The 21,676-nt window shown below is 42.1% G+C and overlaps 1 protein-coding gene across 2 annotated transcripts in view; it reads right to left on the bottom strand.

Annotated features, from left to right (window-relative positions):
- Positions 1–19,840, bottom strand: part of gramd2ab (GRAM domain containing 2Ab) — a 56,217-nt gene extending 36,377 nt beyond the window's left edge. The window contains exons 1-3 of one of the 2 annotated variants that reach the window (XM_088079502.1): positions 19,427–19,840; positions 13,992–14,105; positions 6,976–7,033 (exon numbers count right to left, since the gene is read on the bottom strand). In XM_088079502.1, the coding sequence (XP_087935628.1) occupies positions 6,976–7,033; positions 13,992–14,098 (165 nt within the window). In that variant the 5' untranslated portion in view covers positions 14,099–14,105; positions 19,427–19,840. The remainder of the gene's footprint in view (positions 1–6,975; positions 7,034–13,991; positions 14,106–19,426) is intronic. The other variant, XM_088079503.1, reaches the window with a different exon arrangement.
- Positions 19,841–21,676: the final 1,836 nt, after the last annotated feature.

The raw sequence follows: 21,676 nt of genomic DNA, 5'->3' as shown, positions 1-21,676 counted from the left end.
TTTTTTTCCTTTAAAGTTTTGTTGAATTTTTTCTATAAATATTTGGGGATTTTCAGTGATTGCAATTTGCAGTGATGTAATTTTTTCCTAAAAAATCCAAAAAAAAAGAAAAAATTTTGGGCCATTTTTCTTCTTTTTAAAATTTTTTTGGCAGTTTTTAAAGAAAACATTTTGGTAAACTTTTTTTTTTTTTTTATACTTTATTTTTATTATTCATATGAACATACAAACATGTAAGGTCTGAGTATTACAGTACAACAGGCAGAGAAGACAGAAGACAGGTAATAAAAGGATCTCCTACATTGACTGATTGTAGCAATCCCATTTTTCCCAGTATTTATCTCCCTTCTCCTTTTGTAGTCTAAGGGAAAAAGTCATATTCTCCATTAAGCGGATGGAGTTAACTATGTTGATGAGAAGGGAAACAGAGGGTGTGTTCCTCTGTAGCCAGCTTTTGGTAATTGTTTTTTTGCTTGCAGCCATAAAAATCTTCAGAAGGTAAGTGTCCCTCTTACTGAGTCCTTTTGGGATAATTCCAAGGTATAAAAAGGTGAAAGAAAAATCAGTTTTCTACGGAAGCCCTAAGCGGACGTGTTTTTTTTTTTTTTTTTACAAGCCGTTTTCTCGATATAACGAGATATTATCTCGTTATAACAAGATATTATCTCGTTATCTCGAGAAAACGAACTTTGTTTTCCCGAGATATTAAGTCGTTATCTGGAGAAAACGAACATTGTTTTTTGGTTTGTTTTTTTAAACTTTATTGAATGAACGTCAGAAGAAGAAGTGGCGGGTGGATGATGTGACAGCAGGTGCCGTGCCAGCGCGGACAAATGCGTGCAGGTTCTCGCCCCTGCACGTACCAAAAAGCACCGGAGCAACAGTATAATAATCTAGTTATGATTACTGATGAATTTGGGTGATGTGTTCCTGTAATAATCATCTTACCTTGCGCATTTGCAAGGTAAGATGCACGTCAGAAGAAGAAGTGGCGGGTGGATGATGTGACAGCAGGTGCCGTGCGGTGTTCAGCGCGGACAAATGCGCAAGGTAAGATGATTATTACAGGAACACATCACCCAAATTCATCAGTAATCATAACTAGATTATTATACTGTTGCTCCGGTGCTTTTTGGTACGTGCAGGGGCGAGAACCTGCACGCATTTGTCCGCGCTGAACATCGCACGGCACCTGCTGTCACATCATCCACCCGCCACTTCTTCTTCTGACGTTCATTCAATAAAGTTTAAAAAAACAAACCAAAACACAAAGTTCATTTTCTCGAGATAACGAGATAATATCTCAGGAAAACAAACTCTGTTTTCTCGAGATAACGAGATAATATCTTGTTATTACGAGATAATATCTCGTTATATCGAGAAAACGGCTTGTAAAAAAAAAAAAAAAAAATGTCCACTTCTGTAGTTTTCAGATTTAAAATCTTTAAGATTAAATTGTCCACACCTTCCCAAAAAAGTTTGACCTGTGGGCAAGTCCAAAAAATATGTGCATGATCGGCCGACGTCGAACCACACTCCCTCCAGCATGATTGCTGAGACTCACTGAATTTGGATTTCTGATTAGGGGTAAGAAAGAACCGTACTAAGTTTTTCCAGCAAAAATCTCTCCAGAACAGAGAGTTTGTCGAGGTCGACTGGGTTTCCCAAGCTTGTAGCCATGAGTCCTCTGATATTTCTATGTTGGTTTCCTTTTCCCAGCGCTGTTTTATGTAATTTGTTGAACTCATATTCATTGAGGAGAGGCCCCTGTATAGTTTACCTATGATGCGGCTAGTATTTCTGGAGTTGTAAGAATCAATAAAAATTTGTGTTATTTTGGAGGGTTCAAGGGTATCAGAGGTCTTGATTTCTTTTAAGAAAAAGTGGCGGATCTGTAGATACCGGTAAAAATCATTTTTGCCTAACTCATACGTCCTCAAAATGCTTAAGGTTTCCATTTGTTATGATTTTACAAAAGGAAGTGAGGCCTTGTTTAGTCCACTGACTATACCTGTGATCCTGTAAAGCTGGGAGAAAGTGTGGGTCATACGCCGGCCAACTCAGGAGTCTGATTTCTCTGTGAAGCTGAAATCTTTTTACCACATCTGACCATTTTTTCATTGAAAAAACCACGCATTGATTTTGAAGTTGAAGTACCTCATTGAATCTGCTAGGACAGCCCAATACGGATTGTATTGGTAAGTCCATTAAGGACAACTCGATATCTTTCCACCGAGCCACATAGGCTGGATCACACCAACAAACAAGGGGTCTCAACTGGGCTGATAGATAATAGTCTTTAAGGCAGGGCGGGGCCAGCTGCCCTCTTGACCGGCAGCTGTAATGTTGAATACTTCACTCTAGGTCTTTTATTATTCCAAATAAATCAGGACAAATGAACATCCCACTCTCTGAACTGTTTATGGGGCACTTCTACTGGAAGTGCTGTGAATAAATATAAAAGTTTTGGAAGAATGTTCATTTTGATTGTCCTGACTCTGCTACCGAGGTCGAGAGGGAGCGAGTCCCACCTGCCCAGATCATCATATATTTTCCTGTTGATGTATTTATAATTAACATCATACAACAATGACAAATTTTTCGTTAAAGAGACTCCTAAGTACTTTATGAGTGGCTGATGCCAATTAAAATGATGCTTGTCCATCAGTTCCTGTGAGGGAGAGTAATTCAGGGTCAAGACTTGAGTTTTTTGGACATTTAAAGTATAACCGGAATATCTTCCATATCTGTGCAATATGTCCATTAACAGTGGTATTCCAGGTTCAGGGTTCTTGATCGTGACCAACACATCATCCGCATACAAGCAGATTTTGTTATCCACCCCTCCCATGCATATACCTTCCAAGAATGTTTCCTCCCTGATGGCTTGGGCCAATGGTTCAATGTAAAGATTAAAGAGTAGCGGGCTGAGTGGGCAGCCCTGTCTGCACCCACGTTGTAATAGTATTAAATTTGAGAGACTCCCATTAATTTTTATCCTTGCTGTTGGGGAAGAATAGAGTGCTCTTATGCATCCTATAAAGGCTTTACAAAATCCAAATCTATTCATAACTTCGAATAAGAAGTCCCATCCCACTGAGTCAAAAGCCTTCTCAGCATCGAGGCTAAGAAGGACTGCGCTCAGCCTCCTTTAGGTGATGTAATCAATGATATGAATTGCTCTCCTTATATTATCATGCGTTTGCCTGTTCCTTATAAAACCGGCCTGATCCTCATCTATTAGAAAGGGCATTACTGTATCAAGTCTTTTGGCTAATATGGCTGCGTAGATCTTATAATCAGCATTTAATACACTAATTGGTCTATATCCTTTACAGTGTGATGTATCTTTGCCCTCCTTTGGTAAGACTGATATAAATGGCTCATTCCATGATGGTGGAAGGGTTCCATCTTTTAAGGTGTAATTAAAAGAGGCTTTTAATAAAGGGAGCAATGATTCCTTCATGCATTTGTACCATTCAGGGGGGAATCCATCACAGCCTGCGGATTTATTAGTGTTCAGATCTGATATTACCTTATCAATTTCCTCAATAGAGATTTCAGATGTCAATCTTTCATTTTGGTCATTTCCAATAGAGGGGAGGTCCAAAGAAGCCAAGAATTTTTGGATTGTTGTTTCATCAGCCTTGTCTGGCTGAGCATATAGTGATTTATAGTATGTTTCAAATGCTTGCTGGATTTCCTCTAATTTCGTAAGCATCTTGTTGGTTAAGGGGTCTCTAATTCTATGAATTGTGTTTGCTGCTTGCTGCCTTTTAAGTCTCCAAGCGAGTAATTTAGATGCCCTAGGGCCTGCTTCATAGTGCCTTTGCTGCATGAATCTTAACTTTTTCTCTATATCCTCACTAAGAATTTTGTCAATCTCTTGCTTGACTGGCCTCATTTGCTCAAGTATGAAAGGATCCTTATTAATACTGTGAGCTTGTTCCAGATTTCTTAGTTGTTCTTGTAGGTCTGACAGTTTTCTCGCTTTAATCTTTTTTAACATTGCAGACTTAGCTATGATTTCCCCTCTTAAAAAGGCTTTGGCTGCATCCCATAAAATAGCAGGGTTGACCTCACCATTATCATTATGTTCTAAGTAAGTTTTCAATTCGTCTGCCATTTCAGTTTTAAACATACTACTAATTGTGGATTTAATCTCCACAGGGTATTTTTGGGGGTTCCATCTAATGCTAATTTCAGGTATAATCCAGAGTGATCCGAAATATCCCTCTTTCCAATTTTACAATCCTTCACTTCTCTACTAAACATAAAGTAATCCAGTCTTGAATGAACATTATGTCTTGCAGAATAAAAAGTAAATTCACTAGCAGATTGGTTTAGGTGCCGCCATACATCAATCAAACCTAGATCCTTCAATATATTGTTTATTCGTTTTTCCTTGAGGCGTTTTTTCCTTGTTCTGTTAGTTGTATCCAATCTGGGATTCAAAAGTATATTGAAGTCCCCAGCACATATTAATGTTCCATATGTTTCTGTAGCGATCAGACTAAATATCTTCCTGAAAAAGGTGATATCGCTGCCGGGGGTGGCATATATATTACACAGGGTGACTTCACTGTTTCCGAGTTTGCCTTTTACTAAGACAAATCTACCCTCTTTGTCTTTTTGTTCTGAAATGAATTCGAAGCTAATAGAATTTGATATCAATATTGCGACCCCTCTTTTCTTCCCTGTCCTATCTGAGGAAAAAAAAGAATTTCTAAAGCCCATTTTCTTCAGTTTCTCGTGTTCCGTATTAGATAAATGTGTCTCCTGCCAAAAGGCAATATTTATTTTCTCCCGTTTTAGCTTAGCAATCAGTTTACTCCTTTTAATGGGATTGTTTATACCATTAACATTCAATGATTGTATGTTGTAGTATTGCATACTCATAAGACTCACTGAAAATGTATACCTGTATGTATGACATCTTTAACCCAGACCTAAAACGCACTGAACAAATATGAACATTGATTGAATTTACAGTCCAAACTAGCATGGTACAAAACAGGACTTCCAGTTCTGAGGTTTCCATTAACCTCTGTTTGGAGGGGATAAGTGCCACTAGGTGGGGCCCCTCGACCGTCCAAAAAAAAAAAAAAAAGGGGGGGGGGTTGAGTGAGTGACACCACAGAGAAGGGTAGGTGACTGCTTGATAACATTGTCTGCATCGGCGTTTTACTTTAACAGGGTTTCAAGGGGAGACACGAAAAAAAGTTGGGTTTTTTTTTGTTTTTTTTCCCCTCCCTGACCAGAGTCGGGCTCTGGTCTGGTCTGGACCGTGAGTTGTAACTGAAGTGAAAAACTGGCTTACTGAAGAGCCACGATTTTTAATCTAACTTAAGAGGAGGAACAAATAACAGAGCTTCTCATTAGAGCAGGGAGTAAAATGTGCTACTCATCCGTTGCGACATCCTCTGCGTCCATCCTCTCAAATTCTTCGAGCCTCTCTCGTATGTTCTCCTGAAAGACTTGCGCTTTCGCAGCTCGGCGCGTCCCAGCTGTGCTCCACGGCATTAGCTTGTTGACGGTATCCGCGGTGATGTCCCTGGATCTGCTCACTGGTATTGGACCCACGGTGAAACCTCTTTTCCTTAGATTCGCTGCCGCTTCCTCTGCGCTGTTGTATGTGACCGTGCCCGAATCCAGGTGCACGCGCATCCTGGTCAGAGGAGTTTGGAAACGGATCTTCTTCTCCTTAAGTGCCTGCTTGATAGGAGTGTATTTCTTCCTTTTCTGCTGTACATTCTCAGCGTAATCATGGTCAAAAAACACTCACCTTTCTTGCAGATGAATATTTTTCTTCCAGGCAGCGTGGAGAACTCTCTCTTTAACGGTGAACTGCAAAAGTCGGACCACCGTTGACCGGGGTGGGGCTCCCGCAGGTGGACGAGGTGTCAGCGCTCTGTGTGCTCTTTCAATCCCGAGACCTGTATCCCGACTCAGGCCCATAGTCTCGCCCAGCTCTGATTGAATCAGATGTTCCACAAAACGTAGCATTGAGGAGCCCTCTGCGTTTTCAGGGATGCCGTAGATTCTAATATTATTACGTCGGGAACGGCCCTCCAGATCCGTAACTTTAGCCTGGAGTAGCTTTTGGTTGTTTAGCAGCTGGATGAGGGTATCTTTAACTTCAATGTCCCATTTCTCCCTCCCTGCCATGCTTCTCTCAATTTCACCCATGCGTTTGGTTACCTCCTCGACTTGAGCGGTGGCGGCCTTCAGCTGCTGGTTGATTTCGGTTGTCAGCTCGTCCAATTGTGCCTTCATGTCCTCTCGAAAGCTGAGTCGTATTTGGGACCATTCTTTCTTCAAATCCGATTTTAGGTCTTGCATGCCCTCAGCAACCACCTCACTCACGACTTTACGAAGAGAGCTGAGAGTAGCGGGTGGAGTTCCTTCCTCCGGTCTGTCGCCGCCATTTTTGCCTGAGCTCGATTCACCTGCTTTGCCTTCCTTTCGTGCGTCCTGCTCCATGTTGCTTCGTACCGTGCCTTTCCCCTTCTTGTTTTTGTCCCCGCTCATTCTTCTCTTGATTTAAATCACTATGACCGAGTTTATAACTGAAAATGCGGGGATTATATGTCTGCCGACGCGGGAGCTCTTTTCTATGCTGCCATTTTGGTAGGCGGGCCTCTAAACTTTTTTGTTTGAAGATTTTTTTTTCTTTAAAAATTTTGGTGACTTTTACAGAAAACATGCCCTCCAAACCCACAGGCCCGTGTAAAAATCACCAAAAATTACACCGTCTGAGAACTTGGGTGTCTGATGGTGGACCGTAACTTTCTGTCTGGTGACACACACACACACGCACACACACACACACACTAACCCTTGACTGTGTTTCCATGGAGACGAGACATACACCGGAAACTTCTGCAGAGACTTAAAAAACTATTTGAAAGGATGCCGTCATCTCTGTGTGTGTGTGTGTGTGTGTGTGTGTGTGTGTGCGCGTGAAAGACTCACTGATCCTCTGTAACACTTCTTCACATCTTCGTAGGACAAGTCGTCAATCAGCTGCAGCCTGCAGGACACAGGAGATGACATCACATGACATCATAACCATCACATGACATCATAACCATCACATGACACGGTTGTGTGTTTCCTGCAGAGGATCACTGCAGCAGCCGAGAGGAACAACATCAAAGGTTTCGACAATTCTGAAAGAAAACTTTATTTAAACTCTTTTAACTTGTTTGTTTGCTTTATTTTACCTTATCTTGGTTCATGTTTATCTCTCTGGGATGTAACTGTTGAGTCGGCCTACTTCTCCTATAGCTGCCAACAGCCTGCCGACATTCACAGTTAGAGAAAGGCTGAAAATAAGCTCATGTGCTTGTGGCCCCGGGCCCCCAAAACATCACATCTGCCCCTGGTAATAATAATGAGAGCTCAGCGCGAGCGGCCGGATGAGACACGGAGCGATGCGTCCCGCTGTTTCTAAATAATTCATCCAAAGTCTGATTAAAGCTGAAACTAACACAAAGTCGTCTGTAGAGTCTAAAGAAGTCACTTTCACCTCTGCTGATGTGTCTGTTTCAGACACTTTGGTGCTGTGAGGAGAAGCTGCGCTCTGTTTGTCTGTCTCACTGCGCTGCTGTCGGACCATCGGCTGTTTGATCCGCTGTGATGAAATGCTGTGGCTGTCAAACACTCAGCTGTTCGACAGTCAAAGTCCTTCACTGCATTTGGTTCTCCGCGTCTCTATTCTTATTATCATTGGCTGTTCGTGTTGTCTGTCAAAACACGGCTGTGATGAGTTCTATCGATATTCTATCTACTACGTCTCATATTTCAATCGAAGAAAAGTTATATCGCAATAGGTATCGTTATCGTTTTATCGCCCAGCCCTAATTTTAGCTATTATAAAAATGTGCTTTTGTCACATGCTGTGTAAACATGTAGCCTACAATGTTGTATAAATGTAGATAATGACACTGTATGATACACTGAAACAAATAAAAACTTTAATTTAAAAAAAGAAAAACCTTTTTGGCTTTTTTTTTTCTTTCAAAATTTTTAAACTTTTTTTTCTTTAAAACCTTTTTTTGGGGGATGGGGGGACTTAAAAAAAGGTTGATTTTCTTTTTCTTTTTTTTTTAAAAATGGCAGTTTTTCATTTCTGTAAACATTTTTGCCTTTTTTTTGTTTTGAGACACAGAGGGACACAAAGAAACACTGACAGACACAGAGACACACAGACACAGAGAGACATACAGAGACATAGAGAGACACAGAGAGACATAGAGAGACATAGAGAGACACAGAGAGACACAGAGAGACATACAGAGAGACATACAGAGACACAGAGAGACACAGAGAGACACAGAGGGACACAGAGGGACACAGAGCGCCATAAGCAAGATTCAACAGCATCGATGCAAAAATGCAAACAAAACTTATGTGAAGAAAAGAGTCACAAGTGTGTTAAATACACACACTCACACATGAACACACATGCGCACACACACACACACACACACACTCTCATTTGCATGAGATTTCACGGCGGCTGTCAATGCAAACAGAAAAACAGCTGACAAACACTGAACCCGTCGCCATGACGATCACACAGATCACTTAAATACTTAGTAATACTTACTTAGTAACTCAAATACTTATTAATACTTACTTAGTAACTCAAATACGTAGTAATACTTACTTAGTAATACTTACCTAGCAACTCAAATACTTAGTAATACTTACTTAGTAACTCAAATACTTAATTGTAGTTTTGGCATTTCACCTGATTGAAATTGTAATCAAATCCAGTAAAGTCACAACTGGATCAATAATGTAATAAAAGGTCTTGACTGACACTGTAATAACAGTTTATTTTTATTATTTTATTTTATTTTTGAATAATAACAGTACTTCACCTGCTAGAGTGCTAAATATTAAAACCTAACAACGAAAGAACTGACGTAAAATACAAAACTATGGAATAATCTCAGTGATGAGTTGAAGTTTTGTAGTTCTCTGTTGTGCTTTATGAAAACCTTAAAATGTAAAATAATTAATAATTATAAATTACAGTAAAGATTCTTCTCGTATTAATTTTCCACTGCTGATGTTGTAGGAAATGTAACGTATGGCGCGTACAGGACAGGCAAATATAAGCCCTGGGCTTCAGCCGATTCCCTTCTCGGTCACTGGACTGTTTTTGTTTGGAGGTATTTACGTGAGATTACGTGTGCTGGCGAAATTGTTCGTGCAAAAAGGTTGACTCTGATTTTTGTGTTGTGTGACCGAAAAAAACAATTTCATCCATTTCATTCATATATAGAAATATATATGCATATTTATTCAAATAAAATAAAACATTTACAAAACGGCACAGCTCATAGATACCAAAACCCAAACAAAAACAAAAGTCAGTGTTTGGCTGTAAACGGAGAGCTGTCAGATATTTGGGTTTTTGTAAGAAAACTGATGATGTTTTAATTTTGATGGTTAATGGAATAATTTACGTTTATGATACCGTGAGCGTCGCGTTAGCCGACTGAAAACACAAACATGCCACTGATTTCAAGTTTATTTACGCAAACTTTAGGCTTTAACCCTTTAAACCCAACGGCAAATTATTCTGCTCATCAAATGAATTCTTTCAAAAACATAAGTAGAACGAGCAACCGAACACAACAGCCAAAAAATGAACAAAACAAAACTGTAAAAAAAAAATAAAATAAAGTAAAATTACCATAAAAAGTGCTGAACATTAAAAGAAATATGTTTATTTCAGATATTAATTGTGTTTTTATAATAATTATAACTGTACTTTTGGACATTTCGAATAATCTCCCCGTTTTTTTAAACTTTTTCCGAGAATTTTATCGTCATCTTTTACGAATATCTTGTGAATTTGTTGAACATTTCTTGGCCGTTTTCCTCCACATTTAACAGACAAATGAAACCCCCTCAGTTCGATGAGCCAGCTTTCAAAGGGTTAACTGGAATTTTAAATGTGCAGCAGCTGGCAGACGCCGCGCGTTTTATCACACTCAGATCCTGTCAGCAGGAAATGAGCCGCCCGAAGCCGCAGAGAGGACGGCGTGCAGCGAGACGAGACGCCAACAACTGCAGACGACGGTTTACACATCAGAAAGTGTCCGTCGAAATCCTGCTTCTCAAAACCGAATAAAGTCTCTGGATATTAGGATTAATTTTGCTATTATCAAAATTACATATGCAGAGAGAGAAATTAAAAATTCATTATTAAAATCGTGATGACATTTTTAAAAAACGGCGTCAGCTGTTATTTGTTTATTTTGAACTTTTTTTTTTGCTTCTTAAACATCGTGAAACCTGCCGAGTCACTGCCGAGTCACTGCCGAGTCAATGCAGAGTCAATGCAGAGTCACTGCCGAGTCACTGCCGAGTCAATGCAGAGTCACTGCCGAGTCACTCCCGAGTCACTGCAGTAACTGCAGAGTCACTCCCGAGTCACTGCAGTAACTGCAGAGTCAATGCCGAGTCACTGCAGAACCAATGAAGAGTCACTGCAGAGTCACTGCAGAGTCACTGCAGAGTCAATGCCGAGTCACTGCCGAGTCAATGCAGAGTCACTGCCGAGTCACTGCAGAGTCAATGCCGAGTCACTGCAGAGTCACTGCCGAGTCAATGCAGAGTCACTGCCGAGTCACTGCCGAGTCACTGCAGAGTCAATGCAGAGTCACTGCAGAGTCACTGCCGAGTCAATGCAGAGTCAATGCCGAGTCACTGCAGAACCAATGAAGAGTCACTGCAGAGTCACTGCCGAGTCACTGCAGAGTCACTGCCGAGTCACTGCCGAGTCACTGCAGTCACTGCAGAGTCAATGCAGAGTCACTGCAGAGTCACTGCTGAGTCACTGCTGAGTCACTGCCGTTAGCTGCAAACTCCTCCTTCAGTCTGTCACAGCAGGGACCGCTCAGAGTCTGTGTGTCTGTGTGTGTGTGTGTGTGTGTGTGTGTGTGTGTGTGTGTGTGTGTGTGTGTGTGCCTGTGTGTCTGTGTGTGTGTGTCTCTGTGTATGTGTGTGTCTGTGTTTCTGTGTGTGTGTGTCTGTGTGTGTGTGTGTGTGTGTGTGTGTGTGTGAAAGGAGCGATTGTCCAGAGGAGCTACTGGGTGGCACACACACACACACACACACACACACACACACACACACACACACACAGATAATAGCAGTAATTATGCAAACAGTTTGGGCTGAATGGAGAAAGTGGAGCGGAGAAAGAGGACGAGTTCACACGTCTGACCGTCTCGTGTTTACACGTCCAACTCAGAGAAAATTAACCCCGACGTCTCCTGTTGGACACATGTTGGACTACAGCAGTTTGTCCACAGGAGACATTTATTTTTACTGACCCTCACATATGCAGAGGGTGTCCATGGGAAATGCAGCGTGGACACAAAGCAGAGAACGGTCCAGCATTCAGTCCCCTCATGTCCTCTAATATATCTCAGTCCCCTCACGTCCTCTACCGTGTCTCAGTCCCCTCATGTGCTCTGCCATGTCCTCCAGGTTTCTGAGTCATCCTGGTTTGATGTAGATGAAGATTTAAGGACATTTCTAAAATTTGTGAAGATTCAAGGATTTTAGGACATTTAAAATATTTTAGGACGTTTTTTGGATTTTAGGACATTTCTAAGATTTAACAACATTTCTTGAATTTTGGGACATTTCTTGGCTTTTAAGACATTTCTTTGATTTTAGGACATCAGTGTCTCAGCTGTGTCCTCTGTCGGGGGTGTGGGGGATCCTCCTCTGACTCTATTTTTGATCAACAAGCTCTATTTTGATGCTGTTTTATGTCTCTGACACCTTATGGAAACTAAAAGGACAAAAACTATTCACAGAGTCCATCACTTTTTTTTTACTGTACATTAGAAAATATTTGGGGGGGCACCAGGGGCCCTGTCAGGGGCCAGATTTGGCCCGCGGGCCGTGGGTTGAGTATCAGTGTGTTAGAATGAAATAAAAACGCTTCAGTATTTCCTGGTTTTAGATCCTGCTGTGTCTCTGTGTTTGGGTGTGTGGCTGTTTGTGGGTTAACAAGAACATTAGCTTCCTGGCAGCACACACACACGCACACACACACGTGCACACACGCGCACACACACACACACACACACACACACACACACAGAGCCTGATTCTGCAGCTTGTTTTGTACGTGACAGGAATAACAGCAGTGAGAGACAGTGAGGCTTTCCCTCTCTGTGTATCGTCAGTCCTGCACGTCTCCTCGGCTTTCATCTCCCGCCAAACACACACACACACACACACACACACACACACACACACACACACACACACACACACACACACACACACACACACACACACACACACACACAGCCTTTATCAGAACTAATGATGGAGCTGGTGCTTATGAGGAGCAGGATCTGGAAGTGAATCATCCATTCACACGTCTGTCTGTGTGTATGTGTGTGTGTGTGTGTAGGTGTAGGTGTGTGTGTGTGTGTGTAGGTGTGTGTGTGTGTGTGTGTGTGTGTGTGTGTGTGTGTGTGTGTGTGTGTGTGTGTGTGTATGACTGCATCTTGTCCACCACATGTGACATAATTCACATGTCAAATAAACTGGCAAAAGGCCAAACGGTCGGAAAGCTACTAATGTATTTCCAAATTAAAAGCCTGGATCCTGCTCCCATTTGATGTATCAGGTGCAGATCTGCCACATCATATGGCGGACACACTGACACACGGCCAACACAGTCAATGTGGCGTCTACAGCCGAGCCCCTGAGCAGCAGCTGAGCAGCAGCCGAGCAGCAGCTGAGCAGCAGAGCAGCAGCCGAGCAGCTGAGAAGCAGCAGCCGAGCAGCTGAGGAGCAGCAGCCGAGCAGCTGAGAAGCAGCAGCTGAGCAGCTGAGGAGCAGCTGAGCAGCAGCTGAGCAGCAGGTGAGCAGCAGCTGAGCAGCGCTGCTCACATAGTCAGTAGGCAGGTTTCCATTAACCCTCAAATTGTGCAAATTGAAATTGTGAATACAAAATACGCCTAATGGAAACACGTCTATTTTGAAAATTGTCCCGTTTATTGCTGAAAAGTTTTTACACTGCCATGAGCTGGTATTTCAGGTGACTCGAAAAAGACAAGTTTTGCAAAACTGCAATGGAAACACTATTTTTTTTTAGCTCATATAATGTTTTAACACCAGGTGGCGGTAATGCGACTTTATGGATGCCAACCACTATTAAACCCAAAAAATAAAAAGAAGAAGAAGAAGAAGAAGAAGAAGAAGAAGAAGTACAACAAACTCACATGATATTCTACAAACGTGACTCTGTATGTGAGGACGGAGGAAGAGACCGAGATCTTCTTCACTCTGATACAAGACGAAGAAATTATTAGATATTGGATCGACTTAAATGAGCAGCTGCAATAAAAATAAAGCTGCTAATGTTTTGGACATCCATCGCCATGGTTACTGAGCTGTTATCACTCAGTGGAAACACAGTCAGCTCCAGTCACTTTGAATGGGTTTCAATGGAGCATTTTTGGACCTGAACAGTCTGAATGTAACTATTTAGTTTCCACAGTGTATTTTAGACTTATTGTAGGAGCTGAGCTGCAAATTCACTGATTACACTCAAATACACAATCTGGACTACATTTAGGACACATGCATCAACACACACACAGTTATCACAACAGGAAGAAGAAAAGAGACGAAAATGAGACAAACAGTCACTAAAGGGTTAATGATACACAGGACTAATGTTGAGGTTTAATCTTTGGAGGAGCTGACAGCTTCACAGTTTTGGTTGCTTTGAGCATTTCTCTCTCTCTTGCTACATTTTTTTCCGCCTTTGAACAGTGTAGTAACAATAAAGACGAACAGTGTGTACCGAGAACAGACAGACAGACAAAAAGATTCAAAAGAGCAAGAAAAAAGAGAAAAAAGTGCAAATAAGTGTGCAGTCGGATGAGCAAACACAGTAAAGTCTTTGTCTCTGCAGCTGAAGTGTGGCTCACCTGAAGGGCAGGGGGCAGTGTGCGTCCTCCTCCCGGGGGGGCTCCACCTCGTGTGGCGGCAGGACGCTGACATCATCACTCTGCTCCACGTTGTCTGACATCATCATGGCGGACCTGCGGGGTCAGGAGAGCACAGCGGCGTCAGACACTCTGAACGCAGATTCCCGCTGCAGATTCCCGCTGCAGTCACCTGTGAGCGCTCAGCGAGCCGTGTCTCCACATGGCGAGAGAAAGAAGATTCAGACTGCTGCAGAGGACTGAGAGAGGACGGCGAGGAGCAGGAGGGGGAGGGAGGCAGCATCAGATAACTAAATATAGACGTGTGACCAACATGCAGAAGAACACGTGAGGCAGGAGAGAGACCGAACGCAGCCAAACAACCAGCCAGCTGCCCAAAGAAACACCTCCGAAAACTCTCCGGAACAAAGGAATCTGTTTTCCTTCCGTCCTCTCACAGGATGTTTGTTTGTTTGTTTGTTTGTTTGTTTGTTGTTTTTAATGCATGTGTCCCTCTTTACAAATACCTTCAGATCTAAAGCTGCATATATTATAATCTTTAAATCTATATCAAAATATATGATGTTTTTTTTGTTTAGACCATTGTGTTTTTGTTTTTGGAGGTTAGGGTTTAGGGGGTTTAGGGTTTGGAATTATCTTTGCAGCACCAGGTCCAAGTAAAATCCCCCTTCAGGGACAATAAAGGATATCACATCGTAACGTATCGTATCGTATTCTACGATGTATCATAATGTATCGGAATGTAACGTATCGTATTGTGCAACTTATTGTAATGTAACGCAACATATTGTACGACATATCGTAATGTATCCTGGCGTGACATAACGTACCATACAACATATCGTAATGTATCCTGGCGTGACATAACGTACCATACAACATATCGTAATGTATCGTGACATAATGTAACGTATCATATCGTATCGTGCGACATATCGTAATCTATCATAATGTAACATAATGTCACGTAACGTAATACATCATATCGTATATGTAGTTTAATAAATAATCACAAAATATATAAAAAGAAACAACAAATCACCAAAAAAGGTTTAAAGAAAAGGAAATTAACAAAATGTTTTGAAGATAAAAAAAATCACCAAACACTGTTGAACAAAAAAAATGCCAAAAAGTTTAAGAAAAAAAATCACTGGAAATTTTTGAGGAATAAAAACCTTCAGAAAGTTTCAAGTAAAAGAAATTGCCAAAAATGTTTAAAGTTTTTTGGGGTTTTTTTTCATTTTTTTTAGTTTTTATATTTTGTGATTATTCATTAAACTTCATACATATTCCACCTCCCCGCTCAGTGACGACACACGGAAAACTGCAGCTCGGCTCAAACCGCGGCCAAAGAACCGCTCCACGTTTTATGTAACGTCAATGTTTATTGTGGACCGACCGTCTCAACAAAATTACATTACACACACACACACACACACACACACACACACACACACAAACACACAAACACACACACACACACACGCACACACACACAAACACACACACAGTGCAGGCAGGATATTCTCTCTGTGTTGCCATGGAAACAGCATGAAAAGAGGCCTGTTGAGATGGAGCTGCTTGAATCCAGAACAGAGCTGCAGAAGAGATGAAGTGAATAGATGAAGAGATGAAGAGATGAAGTGATGAAGAGAAGAGATGAAGTGATGAAGAGATGAAGAGATGAAGTGATGAAGAGAAGAGATGAAGTGATGAAGAGATGAAGAGATGAAGTGATGAAGAGAAGAGATGAAGTGATGAAGAGATGAAGAGATGAAGAGATGAAGTGATGAAGAGAAGAGATGAAGTGATGAAGAGATGAAGTGATGAAGAGAAGAGATGAAGTGATGAAGAGATGAAGAGATGAAGAGATGAAGTGATGAAGAGAAGAGATGAAGTGATGAAGAGATGAAGTGATGAAGAGAAGAGATGAAGTGATGAAGAGATGAAGAGATGAAGTGATGAAGAGAAGAGATGAAGTGATGAAGAGATGAAGAGATGAAGTGATGAAGAGAAGAGATGAAGTGATGAAGAGATGAAGAGATGAAGAGATGAAGTGATGAAGAGAAGAGATGAAGTGATGAAGAGATGAAGAGATGAAGTGATGAAGAGAAGAGATGAAGTGATGAAGAGATGAAGTGATGAAGTGAAGAGATGAAGTGATGAAGAGATGAAGTGATGAAGTGAGAGGATGAAGTGATGAAGAGATGAAGTGATGAAGTGAAGAGATGAAGTGATGAAGAGATGAAGTGGAGGATGAAGAGATGAAGAGATGAAGTGAGAGGATGAAGAGATGAAGAGAGGAAGTGAAGAAGAGAAGAGATGAAGTGATGAAGTGAAGAGATGAAGTGATGAAGTGAAGAGATGAAGAGATGAAGTGAAGAGATGAAGAGATGAAGAGATGAAGTGATGAAGTGAAGAGATGAAGAGATGAAGAGATGAAGAGATGAAGTGATGAAGAGAAGAGATGAAGAGATGAAGAGATGAAGAGATGAAGTGAAGAGAAGAGATGAAGTGATGAAGAGATGAAGAGATGAAGAGATGAAGTGATGAAGAGAAGAGATGAAGTGATGAAGTGAAGAGATGAAGTGATGAAGTGAAGAGATGAAGTGATGAAGAGATGAAGTGATGAAGTGAAGAGATGAAGTGATGAAGAGATGAAGTGAAGAGATGAAGAGATGAAGAGATGAAGTGAAGAGATGAAGAGATGAAGAGATGAAGTGATGAAGTGAAGAGATGAAGTGATGAAGTGATGAAGAGATGAAGTGAAGAGATGAAGAGATGAAGAGATGAAGTGAAGAGATGAAGAGATGAAGAGATGAAGTGATGAAGAGATGAAGTGATGAAGAGATGAAGAGATGAAGTGATGAAGAGATGAAGAGATGAAGAGATGAAGAGATGAAGTGATGAAGTGAAGAGATGAAGTGATGAAGAGATGAAGAGATGAAGTGATGAAGTGAAGAGATGAAGTGATGAAGAGATGAAGTGATGAAGTGAAGAGATGAAGAGATGAAGAGATCTCTCGTCGATGTGTTTGATTATCGGATCAATAATGAATAGAAAAAGCTGAATCTCCTCTGAGCCAATCAGAAGGGCTCAGTGAGACCAGTGAGACCAGTGAGACCAGTGAGACCAGGTCTCTCAGGTCTCTCTGGTCTCTCTGGTCTCTCTGGTCTCTCAGGTCTCTCTGGTCTCTCTGGTCTCTCAGGTCTCTCTGGTCTCACTGGTCTCACTGGTCTCTCTGGTCTCTCTGGTCTCACTGGTCTCACTGGTCTCACTGGTCTCTCTGGTCTCACTGGTTTCTCTGGTCTCTCTGGTCTCACTGGTTTCTCTGGTCACTCTGGTCTCACTGGTCTCTCTGGTCTCTCTGGTCTCACTGGTCTCTCTGGTCTCTCTGGTCTCTCTGGTCTCTCTGGTCTCACTGGTCTCTCTGGTCTCACTGGTTTCTCTGGTCTCTGGTCTCTCTGGTCTCACTGGTTTCTCTGGTCTCTCTGGTCTCACTGGTTTCTCTGGTCTCTCTGGTCTCTCTGGTCTCACTGGTTTCTCTGGTCTCTCTGGTCTCTCTGGTCTCTCTGGTCTCACTGGTCTCTCTGGTCTCACTGGTCTCACTGGTCTCACTGGTCTCTCTGGTCTCACTGGTCTCTCTGGTCTCTCTGGTCTCTCTGGTCTCTCTGGTCTCTCTGGTCTCTCTGGTCTCTCTGGTCTCACTGGTTTCTCTGGTCTCTCTGGTCTCACTGGTTTCTCTGGTCTCTCTGGTCTCACTGGTCTCACTGGTTTCTCTGGTCTCTCTGGTCTCACTGGTTTCTCTGGTCTCTCTGGTCTCACTGGTTTCTCTGGTCTCTCTGGTCTCACTGGTCTCACTGGTTTCTCTGGTCTCTCTGGTCTCACTGGTCTCACTGGTCTCTCTGGTCTCATTGGTTTCTCTGGTCTCTCTGGTCTCACTGGTCTCACTGGTTTCTCTGGTCTCTCTGGTCTCACTGGTTTCTCTGGTCTCTCTGGTCTCACTGGTTTCTCTGGTCTCTCTGGTCTCACTGGTCTCTGGTCTCTCTGGTCTCTCTGGTCTCACTGGTCTCTCTGGTCTCACTGGTCTCTGGTCTCTGGTCTCACTGGTCTCTCTGGTCTCTCTGGTCTCTCTGGTCTCACTGGTTTCTCTGGTCTCTCTGGTCTCACTGGTCTCTCTGGTCTCTCTGGTCTCACTGGTTTCTCTGGTCTCTCTGGTCTCTCTGGTCTCACTGGTTTCTCTGGTCTCTCTGGTCTCACTGGTTTCTCTGGTCTCTCTGGTCTCTCTGGTCTCACTGGTTTCTCTGGTCTCTCTGGTCTCACTGGTTTCTCTGGTCTCTCTGGTCTCTCTGGTCTCACTGGTTTCTCTGGTCTCACTGGTTTCTCTGGTCTCACTGGTTTCTCTGGTCTCTCTGGTCTCACTGGTTTCTCTGGTCTCACTGGTTTCTCTGGTCTCTCTGGTCTCTCTGGTCTCACTGGTTTCTCTGGTCTCTCTGGTCTCACTGGTTTCTCTGGTCTCTCTGGTCTCTCTGGTCTCACTGGTTTCTCTGGTCTCTCTGGTCTCACTGGTTTCTCTGGTCTCTCTGGTCTCTCTGGTCGCTGAAGGTCCACCGCTAAAAAAACAGCACACACATCGCCACGGCAACCTGCACTCCGAGTACTGCTACTATTAAAATACAATTATTGCTTTATTACTGCTGATATGAATATACTACTGCCAGTATAAAATATACTATTATAACTGTTTCTACTGATACTGTACAAATACTACTGCTACAATAAAAAATACTATTATAAGAACAAATATGCTATTATAAAACAATCTGATTATAAAATTAATACTGTCATTATGAAAATACTACTGCCGCTAAAAAAACACTACTACACAAAAACACTTTCATTCTACTGCTACTGTAAAAACAGTAATGCAATTATAAAAAATACTATTGTAAATTATTTCTATTACAGAAATACTATATACTATAGAAATACTATAAAAAAATCATAAAAATACTTTTATTAAATAATACTACTGCTCATTTAAAACATATAAATGATCTCTTATAAATATTCTAATGCTGCTATTAAATAGTATTAATATTGCTTTTGTTAAAAATATAAAAATACTACTACTCGTATAAAAATAATCATAAAAACACTATAAAAAATACTACTGCTACTACAAAATGCCTTAAAAATACTACTGCTGTTCTAAAAAATACTGCTGCTACAAAATAAAATACTACTACTCCTATAAAAAAATACCAGTGCTCCTATAAAAAAAATCATAAAATACTGCCGCTACTGTAAAAAATACTCTCCGCCGTACAGTCAGTACTCCTGACAGCAGTATTAATGGTACACAGTATGTAACGCAGTAAATGAGTGATGACATCAGCGGCGGGTCTCGCTCTCACCTCTCTGTCTCCCGCGGTCGTCAATCAGGTCCGCGGCTGTCCCGCAGCTCCGCCGCTGCAGCAGGAGTCCTCTCCGCTCTGCTCCTCCTCTCCTCTCTGCTCCTCCTCCCGCTCTGCTCCTTCTCTCCTCTCTGCTCCTTCTCTCCGCTCTCCTCCTCTGCTCCTTCTCTCCTCTCTGCTCCTCCTCCCGCTCTGCTCCTTCTCTCCTCTCTGCTCCTCCTCCCGCTCTGCTCCTTCTCTCCTCTCTGCTCCTTCTCTCCGCTCTCCTCCTCTGCTCCTCCTCCCGCTCTGCTCCTTCTCTCCTCTCTGCTCCTCCTCCCGCTCTGCTCCTTCTCTCCTCTCTGCTCCTCCTCCCGCTCTGCTCCTTCTCTCCGCTCTCCTCCTCTGCTCCTCCTCGCCGCTCCGCTTCACACACAATACCGGTAGCGACAGAAAGTGGCCTTCAAAATAAAAGTATGATGCACAGACGTAACAAAATAAAAGCGTGGGAAAAATGTGGAAAAGTGGAGTGGAGTGACGTAAGCAGTGACGTCATCAGGCCGCCATAGGTTTATAAATAGTCACAACCAAACATGTCTGTATTATATTTGTGTTTTTAAACAGAAAAAGATTGCTTGTTGGTTTTGTTTTGGGTTTTTTTTAGGTGCGTTTGTGACACACCCCAGGGTCAGAGGTCAGAGGTCAGAGGTCAGATTCTGCTACTGAGAAAGGGCAGCAGAGCTTTGGCGTCCCGGCTCCAAACAGAGAGGACGCGGCTCTGCGTGTTTGTGCTGAACTGTCCCTTTAATCCGCCTGCGGCTGATGAGACGGCGCCGCAGCGCCTCCCTGTGGCCGAACCACCGCACCGCAGTCTGAGGAGCAGGGGCCTCCTGCAACACGACGGGGCCAGGGGCCAATCACAGCAGCCCCACACGTCTTCAGGACTTTAGGACATTTCTCTGAAGACATTTTGATGATTTTAGGACATTTTAGGACATTAGTGGTCTCTTTTTTTCAGATTATTTTGTGGCCTTTAATGGACAGGACAGTTTAAGTGTGACAGGGGATCACACCCGCGGTGAGGACACAGCCGCTGTACATGGGCTGCCGCTCTGTCCACTGATCCACCAGCGCCACAACAAGCTCTATGTTGATGCTGTTTTGTGTCTCTGACACCGTGTGGACACTAAAAGGACAAAAACTGTTCACAGAGTCCATCACTGTATTTTTACTGTCAGTTAGACAATGTTTAAGGGGCCACCGGGGCCCTGTCAGGGGCCAGATTTGGTCCAGGGGCCATAGGCTGAGCGTCAGTGTGAAGCAGCAGGTCGTGATGCTGACTGTGACTCCGTCTGATCGATCAGCAGCTGTGACAAAAATCCTGGATTATTATGGGATACAAACGTCTTCAGGAGCCACTTTGACTGCTGCTTAAACCCTTACGATGCCATGGCAACAGAAAAGGCTGATTACTGATTGCAAAGACATCTTTTTTCCTTTAAAAAGTAACTTTTAAAGAAAGAAAGATTTTTTGTTTTTTTCCTTAAATTCTTTGGTGATTTTTAAAGAAAAAAAAACTTTTTTTTTTCTTTAAAAAATCTTTGGTAACTTTTAAAGAAAGATTTATGGATTTTTTTGTTTTCGTCATGTTTTGGTGATTTTTAAAGAAAGAAACTTTTTTTTCTTTAAAAAATCTTTGGTAACTCTTAAAGTTCTTTCCCTTAAAAGAGATTTTTTCTCTTTAAATATCTTTGGTATGTTTTAAAAAATGACTGATTTTTATTTTGTTTTGTCCCTAATGTTTTGGGTGATTTTTAAAGAAAGAAAGTGGGTTTTTTTTCTTTAAAAAATCTTGGGTAACTTTCAAAGAAAGACTTAAGTTTTTTTGTTGTCCTGTTTATTTTTTTAAAGAAACATTTTTTTTCTTCAAAAAAATCTTTGGTAACTTTTAACGAAAGATTGATTTTTTTGTCTGTTTCTAAAAGTTTTGGTGATTTTTGAAAAAAAAAAACCTTCCAAACCTGCCGGCCGCCCGATGTCAGCGATGACGTCGTGTTTACATCATATTTTGTGATTTTCAGTCGTTCTGCTAAATAGTCAAAGAAAGTCATCGGAGCTTTTCTTCGCCTTTGCTTTGGCGATAATAACAAATCGCTTGTGTTTCAGACCGCGCAGTCTGCACACGCTCGGGACCGACTGCTTCTTCTTCCGCGGTCGGACGTCGTGGACACGATGACGGCGCATTAAAGTGAGCGCCGCGTGGCCAGACAG

This window comes from Plectropomus leopardus, chromosome 7, assembly GCF_026936395.1.
Source record: "Plectropomus leopardus strain MGB_pleo_1.0 chromosome 7, ASM2693639v1, whole genome shotgun sequence".
Lineage (NCBI taxonomy): Eukaryota > Metazoa > Chordata > Actinopteri > Perciformes > Serranidae > Plectropomus > Plectropomus leopardus.
This window is presented reverse-complemented; position numbering and strand designations above follow the sequence as displayed.